Genomic DNA, 18,063 nt, shown 5'->3' with positions numbered 1-18,063 from the left:
CCTCTTCAATAAAAAGAAACATCACGATAATGGACATCAAATTCCCATCTTGACTCTTTTGGTAGAATCTGGTGGACCAACATTGACCACGCACTCCCATTGAACCGTCTTTTCACCATACCTTTTCCTGATCAATATCAAAAAGTAGATTTCTTCATGACCGTCTTTTCAAATTCTCATAGTCATTTTTATCCATCATCAGTCATGCCAACGATACATATCATGATATGCCAACTTCACGTTGAACGCGTTGAAGTATATACTCAATATCATCCGATCAACAATGATATCATGATAACGTGTAATTTCAACATAACATGATCGCTATGACAAAAGGCCATATCGTACGGGTTTGTCGGTCCCATGGTATTACATCATATCATGTCTTTTGATATACCGGTCACGGTCGATTTAGAACTTTATTATAGAGAAGAAGCAGAAGAAGCAGAAGAAGCAGAAGAAGCAGAAGAAGAAGAAGAAGAAGCAAGAAAAGAAAGAGAAGAAAAGAAAGTAGAAAAGTAAATCCCCCACCTATTAACTATTTATTATTCCATATATCTTATATACAAGTAACTCTATATCAGTATAAACATATGAATATCTATATTGTGCAATAGATAGACACAAGATAATATCAATACCTTCACTCAAATCATTTATACCCAGGTACCTACTAGGTATGTATGCAAGTCTCGCCGAGTTTCCCATCCCTCTATATCTCGCCTCCCTTTCTACCTATTCCTCTACATCCTCTACCTCTTCCCTTCCCTTCCCTTCCCTTCCCTTCCCTTCCCTTCCCAGCCCCCATTCCCCATTCCCCATCCCCCATTCAGCTTCCCTTCAACACCAACTCCATACATCCACGCACAGACAAACCAGATACCCTCGACACCTCAGCCCTTACCAAAACAGAAGGTGGCTTACCTAGTAATATCTAGTACCTAAACACCAATCCCCAACCATCAAACATCAAAACGTTCTCCAACCTTCTAAGACTAACTTTAGCACCCACGCAAAGCTTATATTTATAAATATCTCTCACAGAAAAGAAACCAAAAAGCCAAACTCTAATCACAAACTAACTAACTAATTATTAGATACATACTAAGTATCTACTCCATCTACCCAAGGGATGCGAAGACTCAACACCTGTACGCGGTGCATCCTACGAACCTCCAGCTCTTCTTCAAGAGTCTGTAGAGCTAAGATTGAGTCGCAGATAGAATTAGAAGAATTGAAAGAAAAGGGGTTTTGGAAGATATAGGGAAGAAAGGATTATATTATGATTTTGTAATAAACAATCCTTACAAAAAGATAAATATTAGTAAAGCAATGCGGATATAAAGGTTATAGAAGCTCTAGTCAGATTCAATATCTGCCTTTTATTACTATCTCTACAAATATAATATAGAAAATTAGCCTCTTCTTTTTTTTGAAAAAGTCTTTTCAATATAAAGCTTATCACCACTCTTTTCGAATTACAACCCCCTTTCTTTTCTTTAGCTTTCAGCCACTCGAAACATAACTTTATGATACAGAAAATGCTATCACCTTTTAATTAATTCTATACTCTGGATATCAATACAATACAACATTTTTCCTTTGATTTTCGAATTTTCGAATTTTTCGAATTGATTTATATATAGGTTGTAGGGCTTAGGGTTCGACTCTACCCCACCATTTTCAACAGTTTCAACTATATATATCTAATAAGGACTGGAGGATATCAAGCTTATAAAGATATATAAAAGGCTAGTTTAAAAGAAATAAGTTAAAAGAAGAATAATGCCTTCTATTTTCATCTCATTAGTAAAGAACCTTTTGCTATACTAAAAGCAATTCAGAAAAAGATAACTCTTGCTTCTTATAAAAGAAAGGGATAGTAAATTGGATTCCAAGTTTGAAAAGAATTGGATATCAGAATATTTTAATAGGATTAAAAATACGGAAAAAAGGACAAGGGAAAGGTCCCAATGAATAAAGATATTCTATCTCTATTTATACTCCGAATAGAGATCAGACAGAACACCCCAATATTTGTTTTTACTCCCCCAAAATTGATTATATCTACTGTAGATATTCACTAGCATTGCTAAGCTTTAGAGCCTAGCCGTCTTATATAGTCATGGACTGGAGCGGGACGTTAAACTAAATCAATCAATCAATCAATCCATCTACCCAATCTCGTTCGTTCACCACAAGGGAAGATCAGATATATTACGAATCTCTCCTTTCGAACCGAAAACTCCAATATTCTTTTTATTATTAAGAAGAAAAATCCAATATAACTATAACAAATATATTTAAGTTCTATATAAAATAAAAATTTATCGATTCATCTTAATAACTATCTGTCTATCTAGTATTCATTTCATTATTGTTGAATTTTATAAAGATATCTATATCTATAACCTATAAACCTATAGAGGAAGTACCTATTAGGTAGGTAGATTCCTAATATTCAATTCATCAACTAGGTACTTAGTATACTTAATTATAAACTATCTATCTATTATTTATCTAGATCTTAACAAACTCATCTCAAGCAAACCGCAACTTCTCTACTCCTCTCCCTACTCTCTTTCCCTACTCCTCTTCCCTACTCCTCTTCCCTACTCCTCTTCCCTACCCCCTAATTCCTTGTACTCACTTACTCATTCTACTCAGCTATACCTATCTATACCTACACCTAAGCTCTAAACAACACCCAAATATAAATAAACAAACAACAAATAAATATACAAACTTCTCTCTTATCTATAATTATTATTATCATCATAATCATAATATCTACTTCTCCTCTCACTATCTAGATAATCAAATATCACACAAGCGAGATGCTATCCTATTTTATCCTATCCTATCCCATTCTATTCTATTCCATATATTATACATCATAATCTAACTACTAACTACATAAATATATACATATACATACAATTCACTCACTTATCTATCTACTACCTAGATATATAATCATAATCATATAACTCACAACTCCCAATTTACAAACAACCCATCCCTCACTCACTCACTCACCCACTCATCCCTCACTCATCCCTCACAAACCCACTCCTTTCTACCTTTCCTCCCCTTCCTCCCCCTCCACTCCCTTCCACCACAACCCCAACCCCAAACCCAACCCAAAATCCACCCAAAACAAGTCTTACAAATCCATAGATTAACACCACTACCCCAAGAAAACAAAAAGAATGTCACTCATACAATATATATACATACATATATAACATACATACATACAGACATACATACATATATACATATATACATACATACATACATACATACATACATACATACATACATACATACATACATACATCATACATACATACATACATATATACATACATATATACATAACGTGGTTTAACAGTGGGTCGGCCATATCAATCGGTTGGCTATTGTCACGGGATCACCTCTGGGAGTATTCAGAAGCTTTACCGCTGAGCTAAACGCCCAAAAGACTAGGAGGTAGAACTGAAAGTTCTACCTTACTCTCACATATATAGCAGGACAGGACAGGACAGAAAGGGCTTAGTGTCACCCCGTGACATGTATTTTAATTATATTTATAATTTTCAAAAGGCTTTTTATAAAGATTCTAAGTTATTGAAAAATGGTTTTGATTGGTTTCGAATATATAAGTGAAATATAGTATCTTCTCGATTGTGATTTCTATAATTTTAATGAAACAGGCTTTCTAATAAGTATAATATGCTTTGGAATAATAATAATTAGTATTAAACGAAATAGCAGAAATAACAATAATATAATCAGATAATAGGGAATGGGCTATAGCTATTATATATAGTAATAGGGAGAACGAAATTATATCTCCATTTCTAATAATTCAAAAATAGATTCATCTTTTCAATTAATATACCGAAATCGATTTCCCTATAGATTAGACTATTAAATCTATATCTAATAAATAAACAAATAATAAAACAGATTTAAATAAACTAAAACACTTTAATAAGTATATTAAGAATCAAAGAAAGAGCAAATATTGGATATTGATATTAGATAAATATGAAAGTCATAAATCAAAAGCTTTTTAAGTATATTATAAAGAGAATAATATTATATACTTAGGTTATCATTATATTCAAATCATTTAATTCAATCACTTGATATAAACTGTTTTAGTAATTTGAATATTTCATATAGTAATCAAATTAATGGATTTATTAAAATTATATTAATCATATTTCGAAAATTGAATTCTTTATAGTTTCAAAGCTATATATCAAAAATCAATCACAATTCAGAATATAAAATCAGAATTCTGAGAAGTCGATTTAATATCTTTTGATTTTAAAATTATTACTTTCGAAACTGAATATTCGAATTCGTATATTTATTTTCCTTTCTTTCGATTTAGATTAATAAATCTTTCAAACCTTTTATAATTCAATAGAAACTTTTTCTCAATCAATATTAATTAAATTTCGAATAACTTATCATCAAGCAAGCTTCCCTATACCTATAGTTAAAAACTATATTAACTCTAGCTAAAGATATAAAAAGATTAGTTCATAAAAATACACTTTTGAATATTAAGATTTATATATTTTGAAAAGCAAATAAAATATTAAGTAAATATCAATATATAAAAAAAAACTCAAATATATCAAGAAGAAATACTTACTGAATAAGAAGCTTTTGCTATATTATCTTAACAAGAAATTGATATTCAGATTCAATATAATAAATATCAAAAAAAGAAGGAATTCCTAATTAAAAAAAGCATTTTTCAATCAATATTATAATAAGTATGAAAAAGACAGAATATAATATAAAGAACTATCAGAATAATATAATAAAATCCTAGATTATTAGTGTGACGATTGCATCATTTAGAATACTAAGGTGAAGAGCTAGAAGAGCTCTTCGGAAGGAAGTGGTAATATACAGGATTGTGGATCACGTGAGGACCTAGCCGATCCACTAATATGACAGGATCGTCACATTAGAATCTTTATAGTTTCAATTGATGATTTAAATTGTTATTGAATAATACAACTTTGGAATAACAATTCGAGGTAAAAATGGCCGATCCACTGATATGGCCGACCCACTGTTAAACCACGTTACATCTATACATACATACATATATGTATACATAGGTACATGTAACATACCACCAAACCCGCCACTATTTCATTTCATTTCATATCAGATTCAAGTCACGTCACATCACGTCACATCAAATAAAAATCTTCCTTCCGGTTCCGAAGTGCGAGCGTGACACATACATACACATACGCATATATATATACATACACATACGCATATATATATACATACACATACACATATACATACGCATATACATACCTATCAATTCCGCAGCCCTAGACTATCTATCATTATTTCTTCTTTTTTAAAAAAAAAGTTCAAAATAAATAAAGGAAAGAAAGATTGATAAAATTTATATTTCTCTCCCCTCCCCTCCCCATCCCTCACTTCCTTTCCTCTTACACACAATGTAAATACAAATCTCTATTGCGTACAGCACAAACAAAGCATCCATTCATATCATACCATATAAGAATATGTTATTCATTCAATCCCACTGCACTGGATTCCTCCCATTCTACCTCTCCCTTTACCTCATCTCATCTCAAAGAAGCGCACAGAAAAACGAATTCCACCATTTGACATAAATCCATATCAAATCATTTGACACTGTTCAGTATTGTATGCCGGCACCAGCATCATCCATCATGACAAACGCCAACAAAAACGCCACGCCATGCTGCCTGCCTACCAATAAATGCTATCTTTTATCTCCCGATTTTCCACTTATTCTCCTCAACCACTTATACTCATCAAAGTTCCTCATTCTCCCAATCTCTCTCATGATACGTTGAATGTGCTCTTCCCCCACTCAAATCCAACTTTGCCAAAAACTCCGGAGGAACAGTCGGTATATATTTTCTTTCTCTCTCTCTATTCACCCCTCCAAATCCCGCTCCATAACTAATCAACATATCCGTACTCGAGGGTAATGAAAATGGTAGCATAAGAGCTGGATCTAAAAGAAGATTTTCGGGTGCATCGTCATCTTCCTCAAACGATTCATAATCTAGAGATTGAGGTTTTCCACCACGACCGTTCGAATCAGGGGTATCAGGTAAGGGTTTGCTACTTCCCTTTCTAGCTGGTGTAGATGGCGCACTCATGCGTAGACCTTGAGAAGTGCGTTTTTGACGTTCTTTTCTTAATCTGTGCTCTTCTTGTAGATTGATTAAATAGTTCATGGCGCTTTTTGGTAAACCCTTTTCTCCAACTTCGGCTCGATAATGTTTTACCGAATGTATTAGTTGTTGAGGCGTAAGTCGCGTGAGTTGTTGTAATGTTCCAACAAGTGCTTCCAAATCATCTTGTCCCAAAGATGAGAAACATTGTAACCATTGTAGTAACTGAACTAAAGGTGCGAGATGTCGCCGCGTTGCTTCAACAGTCATTTCTCCACTAGAAGTCATAGAACCATGTTCATAATGCTCAGGTTGCCGATTGTTCGTTCGGGCCCATTCTTCCAGACTAGATACATTCATACGTATTTGCATTGCTTTGGTTCGTGCTAGGTATTTTCGATTAGACACGATACGATTGAAAAGTTCGGCTCCAAGCCAGTAGAGTAGTTGCGCCAATATTTGAGAAGTAATGACAGAATGTATGTCATAGAGATCCAATACAAAAAGAGTCGAGGATAATAAAGATGTGACATTGCGAGGGTGACGGTTTAAGCCCTTGCCTTGGGAGAAGGTGGTCGGAATCTTTTTTCAATCGGTACTTCTTTGACAGTCGTTTTTCTCTTGAAGAGCTTCCATTCATTCTGAAATGTGACGTCTTCAAATCCTGGTATAGTTTCATGTTCTAACATGGCAGAATCAAGGACTTTGTCCATTCTCCTTTCAGCATCTCGAATAATCAAGATAAATATCTCATTGATTAATTCCGCAAGCTGAAGTTGAAATTCGGATGTTGACTCAGACAACCCAGCATCTTTCTTCAGATAATGTAATAATAATGTAGCATTCGAAATCCAGAAAGCCAATATCGTCATGTCCCATTGGTGTGTTTCAACCACATCATTGATCTTATCCATTGCGCTAATGAGGAGTTTGGCAAGAAGATCATGACTTGCATGATAATGAGCATACCTAGCGCTGAGAAAAATCATGTTCGCCGGCACAGGTTTCTGAGACGGCGATCGTTGAGGAGACATGTTGGTGATGATAATATCCAGGATTCGACCAAGTTCACTTTCTTGGAACACGAACATTTGATCATGTAAACATCGACTCCAATCGAAATCTTGGCCTTCTTCTTCTAACTCCTCTGGTGACTCAGGTTGATCATCAATACCCATATTACCCAAGTCAACCTCTAAATCTCTAGCACTCTCCATCATCATTCGCCGCCTCATCTCATTTTCTGCCATTTCCTCCTCGAATCGATCTTGGGAGAATCCAGGATTATAAAAGTCGTCCGTTACTCCAGCATTGCCAATGTGATAACCGCCATCCTGAAGGTAATCGGCAATTTCGCTATCTGGGGCGATAAAGTCGAATGCTGTTCTACCCGTTGACGATTTAACATCTCTAGATGCGCCCCTATCTAAAAGTGCCTTCGCTATACCCTTATGTCGATTTGTCATTGCCCACATCAAAGCACTCCATTGATTTCGATCTTGTTTGTCGACATCGGCGCCAGCATCTAATAGTGCTGTTACAACGGCTTCATGACCCTGCGCAATCGTTAGTTGCTTCAAATTATATGACAAACGTGGCCAGAACTCACAAAACAACTTGCGTATATTAATGGCGCTGTACCTTCTTCATCCGGCGCATTCAAATCAACAAGGTCTTTTGCTTTACCTTGAAGAATCCTCTCTATGCGATCAACATCTCCATTACTAGCTGCCATATTCAAAGCCTTTTGCAATATATCCTTCTTCTCTTCGAGCGAAAGCTTCTCATCAGTAGCGACAGCATCTTCATCCTCACTAGCTGAGCCATCCCGATGTGCTGCTTGAGCGGCCAACATTTCCATGAGTCTATTGTCACTCTCCCCTATCTTTTGTTTTGTAATATCATCTTCGAATTCGTCAGTTCCGAGTGAGAGATTCTTGAATTCAAGTGGTTTAGCAAGAACAGGATTTGTTAAGAATTGCGATTGTCCTAAAGATGTTAGTTGGTTGATTTTGTCCCTCCTACATTGAATTGTCATACCTTGCCATGCATCATACATCTCAGTCTCCGGTGCATACTCTGCCGATACATTTTTTCGATCGTCAAGTGACTTGGGCAAATCATCAGGTAGTGGTCGTGGTTTTACCCTCTCCTCCCCAAATCCACCTATATCTTCATTATGGTCCTCGATGTCCATCACAACAACAGAAAGACTGCATGCAACCTGTACACATCTGTTGTAACCTTATGAGAATTGAATTTGTTTCCTGCAGATCTTGTTATTCAAGGAGGTGTAACAAATTCTGGAACTGTAGTTGGTTCCACAGGGAAGCTGTTGTGGTAAGTTGTAACTCGGACTCTCTTGCATTTATTATGATGTCGGAGCCGGGGCATGTTTGATTGAAGGGTCGCAGAATAACCTTAGAAGTCGTCTTGGAAGTTGGTCCAAGCGTTTACAAGGTTTCACCTCACCATGAAGGATGCAGGCTGGCTCGGCTGGGCAATATTCAGCCTTATTTTGTTTTCTGTCAATGTAATATGTAATTCAATGTTTGCGTGTAGAATCTTTCTATGACTTCAAATATGTGGAAGGCAAGTGATTGAAAACTTCAGATTGCGTATGATTACCTAGTATGTCAGAGGAAAGATGCCATATTCAAAGTTTACAAACTACCTAGTACTGCTTTGCGATAAAGTCTCCGTCACTACCTATTAAGAGATGAAAGTCATCGAAGAGAGTAAAACTCTGTATGACAGCAGAGGATTTCGAATATTTCCATTATGCCTCTACTCATTCACTTAAACACTTCTCTTTCCTAGAACCCTAATTCTCTTTACTCCTCCATCAGGAATCATGACCAATTTGACATGTGTAAAGGTTTTATCCTTCACCAAGGATTCAAATTCATGCTCCTTATCAGCGCTAGTCTTACTGGGCTCAACAACTGCAGTCCATCCTTCAGCTGAAAACTCTGGCTCCCCTTCACCATTCCAGTTTATAGCCTCAACCTTTACTTTTTGAGGAAAGTTACCCCTGAAGAATGCCGTATCGACAATCAAGCTCTCAATGGTTCCTGGTGCTCCTAACCGAATGATAGCCCAATCCACATGATCCTTTCCTCTAGATCTCTTGGTTTCCCAACCATCTCCCATATCCTTTCCACGTCCAGGTAATATAAGATTGGCGATAACTCCAAAGTGCTGATCACTGCAAGAAACAGCAACTCCTCCATTTTGAGCGGCGGCCAAATCAAAGATGGCATTCTTATCTTCTGGGAAAACTGGTATGGCATGACCAAAGAGTCTGAATCGAGCAATTCCACCATCTGGGTACATGTTGAGCCTCACGTGAGTGTAGGCTTTTGTGGTTGGAACAGCAAGTTTCCAGCCGAATCTTTGAGAAGGACCACACTCTTGTAGACCAAGAATCGTTTCCCATTTCCCCCGACCACCTTTCCATCCGATTACTTCTTCGTCATTGTCACTAAACACACCCTCGACGGAAATAGCAGGTGCATTATTTCCAGAGAAGAAAGCTGTGTCAACTTCAATTCCCTCGACTGTTCCGGAAGCAACCCCGAGACGAATTACAACATAATCAAAAGGTTCAGTGTTATGTCGACGTGTTTCCCATCCATCATACCAGGCACCAGTGTATACCATCTTTCCTGGTTGTCTGATGGGTGGGGTAGGAGTGAGAAGATTATTTGCTTCCGCAAACCATTCATCTGAGAATGAAAGTACTTTTCCACCAAGACTTCCAGATATCAGATCTAGAGTGGAGGGTTAGCCAAGTGATTGATATATGATGTATTATATGTCTTTAAAGAAAGCTTGGAGCACATGGTGAGAATATTGCCTGGCAGAAGAAGTTCACTCCCACTTGAGATGTTCGTTGTAGACTTGTACATGTTGTTCACCGAAAGAATCAAGAGTTTCCTCTTATGCTCTTAAGCTTCTATCCTTAAGTAATCTATGACTTGTGAAACTTCCAGCCGTTCATGTCTCAAGCCACGCGACAGAAGATAAAGTATCACTCACCAATACATGATGAACGGAAAGTAGTATCAATCTCATCCGATGGCACCAAAGATGCAGCAACATCTTCCGTCTTGTATTCGGTTTCGAAAGTCATATTGAATTGGGTATTGAAGAAAAGATGTCACGACGAAGGATGTCAGAAGAATAATGTGAGGAAATGATCAGAGAGGAAGAGAAAGGACAACAAGAAGAAAAAGTAAACTAAGGAGAGTTTTCGATGATATTGGAAATTTACAATTTCCATCGAGTAATAATACCATTTTCCTATATCGGGGTCCTCCGATAAGTCCTCCGATAAGCCCCGCTATCAAGCAAGAACATTATCCATCTTTAACCTTACTAGGTATTCTTCTTTAATTTGAACAGGATCCGATGAAATGTATGATAAAATGTATGAATACTACCCGTATATTGTTGGATGATATTCACCACATATATGGACAACAGGACTTTTCTGTTGAGTGACGGCTTGGAAACTTTGGACGATGAGAGTAAAGATACCTACTTCATTCTAGATTGACATCTTCAACCCCAGGATTACTACCTATTAGTTTATATATCATTTCGTCTTTCAGCTCATCTCATCCCATCTTATCTCATTCACTTCTCTTCTCTTCATACCTACTAGATAGATTGATATAATGAGGATATACTACATGTATAACATTTCCAATACTTCTCCTTATTTAACTTTCTACTCCATCCTCGTATTTCAATGACAACTAGACACCTGAGCAATAATCATTGCGCAATATGCGACCGGACTCCGTCATGAACGGATGGAAATGTCTCAAGATCTCAACATAGAAAGTGCTTACAGAAGCAAGCTCCATGATTGGTTCACTCCCCCCGCAATCCAAATTCATTGACGCCATTATACTACTCCCAATCGTACTACAAACAAGTTGACGATCTAAATCCATGTAATGTATCTTATTTAATGCTGCCTTGGATCTTATAAGTACCAGGTATTTATATAGGTAGGACGGATATCTTACCCGATTATAATTCATTCATTTTCAATTTCATTCTCGTTTTCTATCTCCATCTCCATCTCAGTCTGGAATCCACACATCAAGCATTTGAGAAGTATTCTATCTCGGACCATCAATAATATGGCATCCTCAACAGGAATACCACAAAATCCTCGAGTAGCTTCAGGAGAACTTCCAGATCCTTATGAAGCTGGTTATGGAGAAGATGAGCCTTTAATCGGAAGAGCCGGCGACGCCTCACAACAAGAAGGTCGTCCACTCGTCTGGAATCTCGCACTTGGTAATTCAACCCTTCACAGCATTCAATTCAAAACATAGCAATAACTAATACAAATTCTTCCATAGGTACAGCAATCATCACTCAAGTCGGACTTCTCCTCCTCGTAGCTCATATCTGGGCTAGCATATTTCTCTCCCCATTAATGCTCTTCTCAGCACATCCTCTTCTCAATTCTGCCGCCCTCTTGGTTCTTACCCAAGGAATCCTCATTCTACAACCTACACATACTGCTACACAGAAACGTCAGGGTACAATTGCACATGCGGGAATAAATGCATTAGCTAGTAGTCTTCTAATCGCCGGTCTCGTCGTTATCGAAGTCAATAAATTCGCACACAATGGAACACATTTTGAATCAGCTCATGCTATTCGTATGTATTTCTAATCAGATCTTGGAGCTGAAAATATACTAATAATTTTAGTGGGTTTGATAACTTATATACTCCTCTTAATTCAATCTCTAGTCGGCTTCACACAATACTTTACCCCCTCTCTATACGGCGATATTTCAACCGCAAAATCCATCTATAAATATCATCGATTGAGTGGATACCTCGTTCTTCTCCTAATGCTTGCTACAATCGCCGCGGCGACGTGGACACCTTTTAATGTTAATGCATTGCATATTAAGAGCTGGGCAGTTATTGTTTGTGCTGTATTGGTCTTGATTGGAATCATTCCACGAATTAAGAGACAGAAATTAGGTTTGGGATCATCTAGACATTGAAGTACCTTAGTGGAGGGGTATGCGTCTAGTTTTAGCAAGGAAATGGATATGACCTTCTCGATTATTCGAGGAATTCAGGTGAGGAGAGGGACAGGAGAATATGTATTATGATTTGCATGTCATGATATACATGCACGAGTTACACGACGGTGATGATTTTGGGGATTTCAACTTTGCGGTTTTCCGGTTTTTGGATGGCGTTTTGGATGGCGAATGGATTGTAGTTTGTAATGGAAGCAGTCGATGGGAAGAATCTGAATCTCAGATTAAGAACTTAATAACTCAATTCATTCTCAACTCATTTATTTGAAACACAATGACCTCTCATAATCACGTATCCGATCATTACATATGCTAGCCTTTAATGATAGCGTACTAGACTTTAGCAAGTAGCTGAATATATTTATTTCATTATACTAGCTCTCGCATCTCTCCCATCTCCCATCTCCAATCTCCCATCTCCAGTTCCCATCCCTCATTCGCATTCTCATTCTCATTCTTATTATCAACATCAACATCAACATCAACATCAACATCAACATCAACATCAACATCAACATCAACATCAACATCAACATCAACATCAACATCAACATCAACATCAACATCAACATCAACATCAACATCAACATCAAATCAACATCAACATCAACATCAACATCAACATCAACATCAACATCAACATCAACATCAACATCAACATCAACATCAACATCAACATCAACATCAACATCATCAATTCCCCACTCACACAAACAAATCTTACAAAATACCAACTTTAACATCACATACATTATCTACAATTACCTACACATACACAATATCCCAATCCACCAAAACTAGCATACAATATTCATCTTGTAACATCTTCAATGCCATTACACCAAACTGAAATTATACTACAATACAATACAATATAATACAATACCAAGAACTCATTCGGAATAAAATGAAACAAAACAATATACCCATTCTCTACTTTAGAATTCTTCAATAATAATACCAACCACCTACCCACTACTTTCAATACAACAGATCCCTACAAACACATTCTCATTCACAATCACAAATATCACACTAATAAACAATATTACCTCAATTCCTGTGCATAATATATTCGTACATGTGCAATCCTCATCCAATGACCCTACCCCTCTTTGTTACCTATCCCAAACCCATTTCCCTCCCAATCGAATCATACTCCCCCATATCCATATTCGTAAGCATACACATACCAATATACAATTTGTCCATCCGATCCCATAATACAACTCCTACAATCCAACACCCATTTCCATCATCCTATCGAAACCCTTACTCCCAAATTCACCTACCACAACTCACAAACCGGTTCCTTCTCCTTACAACTAAAAGCCTCCTTAAATTCTCGACTATTGGCCATTGTACCCAATACTCTTGCCCACTTTGGTGCATGTGGATCGGTATAGAGTCTATTAATTGCCGTTTCCTTCGTGGTCTTTCCACACCACCAGTTAGCGTAACTAACAAAGAACAACTGATCTTGTGAGAAATGTTCTGATAATCCTGGAAGATTTTGATTCTTCTCATTACTCTCCCCTTGACGTTTCTTCCATGCAGCGAAAGAAGCAGAAAGTCCTCCAGCATCTGCGATATTTTCTCCCAAAGTGAGTTTACCATTGACGTAAAGAGGTTTGTCATCTGGACCGGGAATACTGTAGTTACCATATTGATCAATGAAACATTGAGCACGTTCTTTGAATGCAGCTACAGTAGATGGTGTCCACCAATCGGTATAGTTGCCATTTTGATCATAATGACGACCTGTAGAATCAAATGCATGAGATAATTCGTGTCCAGAAACAGCTCCGAAAGCACCGTAACTAAGATATTGAGGAACGGCTACGTCGAAAACTGGGAATTGCATTATACCGGCTGGGAAAACAATTTCGTTTCCAGGTGGGTTGTAATAAGCATTCACTGTTGGTACCGTCATACCCCATTCATTTCTATCGACTGGCTTTCCTAGACTTGACCATTCACGTGCAATATCAAATCGTCTCATATTCAAGGAGTTCTTGAAATAAGCCGAATCCGATACCTGAACAGATTGATAGTAACTGTGAAGGTTCTCGGGATCCATGATATCTGGGCTCTGTTCCAATGATCAGTATGTAAATTCTTTCATCCTCATTTTAGACATTCAACGTACCTGTGTAGGATATCCAATCTTCTGAACGATTTTGTGTACTTTCTCAATGCCCAAATCAATGACACTAGAATCCATCCATGTAGTTGCCTTGAGTTTTTCAATAAACATCTCTTTGATATCAGAGACAATTTGATCTCCAAAGTCCTTGGCATCAGCAGAAAAGGCCTTCTCTACGAAGAATCGACTCAAAATCCAACCAAGTCCATCATCAACATGCGAAACACAAGTTCTCCATCGTTCTGGTTGAGAATCCGCATCCTTTCCTTGAAGCTCATTGATAAATTTTCGATATGGCTTCAATTCATCTGCTTCAATCTCTGTATAGAATGTCTGAATAAGCTTCCATACGAAGTACGTTTGTAATGTTTCCTTTGGAGTAGTCTTTAGTACTTCTGATAATGCGTGCATGTAACTTGGCGATGCAATGATCAATCGATCAAGTTTAACATCTGCAGGAATCAAACCATGAATTATCTTGGATAGATGAATTTGTGGGGTCAGTTTGTCAGCCTCTTGGAGGGACATTGGGTTGTAAGTTTTCGTGACATCGTCCCTGTCTTCGTTGTTTGGAGAGGCAGCAGCCAACTTCTTTTCGAGAGCAACTACATCACGGGCAAGATCTATTGCTTTGTCTTGTGCAGTAATGCTGTTACGATCAAGACCCTTATTGCTTGGATGCTCTGGTAGAAACTTTGGGATGACTTGTGCAATAGTCTGAGTATAATCGTTTACTACCTTTTCATTGTCGTAATACTCTTTCGATGGGAGGCCGATTCTATAAGGTGGTGCTACCTGAACGATGACGGTGTCGGGGTCTTTATCGTCAGGTCCGGTACCGGATGATATTAGTGCCGAAGATCCCAACTTAGCCATGTATTCTATAGTGTCTGTAAGACTGCTATGGTCCTCTGACTTCATGAGCAAGTGCTTGTAGTCTTTAACCGAAAACATATCTGTTACTTGCTGCGTTATTTCTTGTAAAGGAGCGATGCCGACAGTCTTAATCTTGGTTTCATTCATGCATGCATTATAGCCTGCCTTAAGCTTATCAAAATTCTCCTCGTCCAGGGAAGCGGGAGATGATGATAACATAGCGGGAGAGAAGCTCGAGTGCTATCATACAATTAGTTACGTTAGAGGGCTGCCGTCGGAAAATGCTCACTTTAGATTCTTTGGGATAATCTCCTTCAAGTATGTGCCTCAACAAAGTTTGTGAATTCTCACTCATGATTGTTCCTGTAAAGGCATCACCTTGATCAGGTCTCAAATCATGATGATCTCTCCATCCACCACAGACCAGTTCTTCAAAATTCGAGCACGCATCAAGCTCTGTATATTTGGGAGAAAGGTTGTTTAGTATTTCGGAAGCGGCATGAACGCATGCTGCAGAGTCGCATGTGCTTTGCTGAAGGATTTGCTTTGAAGGCGAACGAACTAGGCGTGGATATAAATGTTAGTGATTGCATCTCATCTAGGAATAGTGCTACAAGAAGGAAGAATCGAGGGGTTTCTTGAATGAAGGATTGGATAAGGGTAATGCAATGGTGCTTGAAAGCAATGAAAACATTCATACCGGTGAAGAATAGGGAAGCGGTAACAATTATCATCGTTACCAATAAAACACCCACAACCCCCATAGTACTTTGAACAAACCATCTCAATTTTGCCTTCTGACTTTTGGCTTTCCAAGAGTCCGAAGTAGAATACGATGAGTGCTCGGAGCTACTGGCTTCCTTTCGAAGGAGTGGCGCCTCTTCAGAATCCTCATCACCTGCATTTACTTGTCTCGGCGACGAAGAGCACATATTTAATACTCTTTCTGCTACGCCAACATGTCCTTGTGCATGCGGCTTCTTGGTAGAGGCACCCATATCGTATAGACGCGTCGATACCGCGGTTGACAGCCCAGCCAGGGGAATAACGAAATTTGCGAATGTATTCTTGGCTTTAGCTTTTGCTCGTATTCTTGGGATTAGAGTCGATGAAGGTGGAGGAGTAGAATGAAGAGGAAGACGTTGCGGATAAGATCTTGGACTTGCAGCAGTCTTCTTTTGCCTGCGTGCCAGATCGTCGGAGATTGTTACGATGAATAACACACGCCCCCAAAAGATCCAAAATTGTCCAAAAGAGAAGAAAGAAGAAGGTCGAGCAAAAGGTGGAATGCTCAATGCTGATTGTTATAGAGAGTGTTTACGATATGGAATGGCTGGGGAAGGGGAAGGGGAAGGGAATCAATGCAGAACACAAGAAAGCGGGGAGAGCTTCTTTCCTTATCGGGACCTTGAAACAGCTCGATTGGGGGATAGATCCGAGCAAACCCTTGGCAAAACATGTCGTCCAATGCTTGATGTGTATGGAATCAAATCTCATCCATGGTTCACCGGTGATTGGAGAACTTGAGAAACCTTTTCATAGACAAGTAGCCCTTTCTTTGTGAATCACGACTGGCGATTCGTCAAGCCGACTCAGCCGAAAATAAGAAAGATATTATAAAGCTTCCGACCATGTAATAATAACTGGTGTCGGTGGACGGAAGATACTGGAAATGAAGTTCCAAGGTAAGGTTGGTCTTGATATCGACTCCAATCTTATGTAGATAGCTAGCCAGTAGGTAGGTACCTCGTAGATATATTATTATTATTATCATCACCTGCCTATTCATTGTACTACAAGCAATCTCGTGACACAAACCGAGTAATAGTAATCTTCATCGCAGCCTTGACACTCTTGACACATCAAGAGTCGTGTGCTTTTCCCTCGTCGCAATCTTCCCATCCATCCCAGGAAATCGGATGTTTACTTTTGTGGTGAGACAGACACCAACCACTTTATATCTCTACATCCAAATATACACATGATATACACATAATATACACATAATATACACATAATATACATACACCGTATCTTGTTCCCTGCGGCTAAAGCGTTCCCAGAGACAATAATTACCTACTCGAGTGTCTACCCATCCCAACTTAATTACACGGCATTCATTCGGGATTGATTTTCTTCACATACTATACTAGGTACTTGGCGCGTGGTGTGTACACGATCGTACGAGTATTCGCAGTTCTCCAGGTAGACCTTGATGCAATGGAATTGACGACCGCCTCATCATTTTGTTTTCTTCTCCTTCTTCTCCTTCTTCTCCTTCTTCCCGTGCACGCGTGCTTCTTCATTTCGTAAAAGGTGAATCATCCATCCATCCATCCATCCATCAATTGGCTTACCTATAGCTAGTACTTTGTAGATAGTGGAATCGATCGATCGGAGTAGATTTGACCTTTTGAAATTGGAACGCTCATCGGCACCCCCTGAGTAATCTGGAAGGGGAAAAGACCTGAAGATTCCTTCCCTTTCCAGAGGATTGACCATGGGAATGGTTGGAAATGGCTGTCCTCTTCCCTTCTGGTCGGCAGGTGAAGGCTTATCTGCCTGCTTTCATGAGAATTCCATACCTACTCCTAGCAATTATATGTAAGAAATCCCCACTCACGCGCCATAATATGCTACAGGACTACGAAGTACTAGGTAGATACCGGTCGTATGCAATGTCACTATGCAATAGACTTTTGAATACCGGGCTTGGAGTACATAGAGAA

General features: G+C 38.3%; 6 protein-coding genes across 6 annotated transcripts; 2 read left to right on the top strand and 4 right to left on the bottom strand.

The window, feature by feature from the left end:
• Nucleotides 1-381: 381 nt before the first annotated feature.
• On the top strand, nt 382-938 carry EAF02_003230 (uncharacterized protein; the record flags this gene model as incomplete). Its single annotated transcript, XM_038899278.1, has 3 exons — nt 382-518; nt 667-677; nt 871-938. 3 exons carry the CDS (start codon nt 382-384, stop codon nt 936-938), a joined length of 216 nt encoding a protein of 71 aa, XP_038761566.1.
• A 4,920-nt stretch (nt 939-5,858) lies between these two features.
• On the bottom strand, nt 5,859-6,599 carry EAF02_003229 (uncharacterized protein; the record flags this gene model as incomplete). Its single annotated transcript, XM_038899277.1, has 1 exon — nt 5,859-6,599. The coding sequence occupies one exon, from the start codon at nt 6,597-6,599 to the stop codon at nt 5,859-5,861; it is 741 nt and encodes a 246-aa protein (XP_038761565.1).
• A 176-nt stretch (nt 6,600-6,775) lies between these two features.
• Nucleotides 6,776-8,424, bottom strand: EAF02_003228 (uncharacterized protein; the record flags this gene model as incomplete). The annotated part of the gene is made up of 3 exons (XM_038899276.1): nt 6,776-7,783; nt 7,837-8,216; nt 8,268-8,424. 3 exons carry the CDS (start codon nt 8,422-8,424, stop codon nt 6,776-6,778), a joined length of 1,545 nt encoding a protein of 514 aa, XP_038761564.1.
• Nucleotides 8,425-9,026: 602 nt separating this feature from the next.
• Nucleotides 9,027-10,362, bottom strand: EAF02_003227 (uncharacterized protein; the record flags this gene model as incomplete). The annotated part of the gene is made up of 2 exons (XM_038899275.1): nt 9,027-10,000; nt 10,269-10,362. The coding sequence occupies 2 exons, from the start codon at nt 10,360-10,362 to the stop codon at nt 9,027-9,029; spliced, it is 1,068 nt and encodes a 355-aa protein (XP_038761563.1).
• Nucleotides 10,363-11,383: 1,021 nt separating this feature from the next.
• On the top strand, nt 11,384-12,270 carry EAF02_003226 (uncharacterized protein; the record flags this gene model as incomplete). Its single annotated transcript, XM_038899274.1, has 3 exons — nt 11,384-11,543; nt 11,609-11,914; nt 11,966-12,270. The coding sequence occupies 3 exons, from the start codon at nt 11,384-11,386 to the stop codon at nt 12,268-12,270; spliced, it is 771 nt and encodes a 256-aa protein (XP_038761562.1).
• A 1,330-nt stretch (nt 12,271-13,600) lies between these two features.
• On the bottom strand, nt 13,601-16,332 carry EAF02_003225 (uncharacterized protein; the record flags this gene model as incomplete). Its single annotated transcript, XM_038899273.1, has 4 exons — nt 13,601-14,404; nt 14,462-15,574; nt 15,624-15,895; nt 16,035-16,332. 4 exons carry the CDS (start codon nt 16,330-16,332, stop codon nt 13,601-13,603), a joined length of 2,487 nt encoding a protein of 828 aa, XP_038761561.1.
• Between the last annotated feature and the right edge of the window lie 1,731 nt (nt 16,333-18,063).

This window comes from Botrytis sinoallii, assembly GCF_014898435.1.
Source record: "Botrytis sinoallii strain Bc 23 chromosome Unknown BSIN_004, whole genome shotgun sequence".
Classification (NCBI taxonomy): domain Eukaryota; kingdom Fungi; phylum Ascomycota; class Leotiomycetes; order Helotiales; family Sclerotiniaceae; genus Botrytis; species Botrytis sinoallii.
This window is presented reverse-complemented; position numbering and strand designations above follow the sequence as displayed.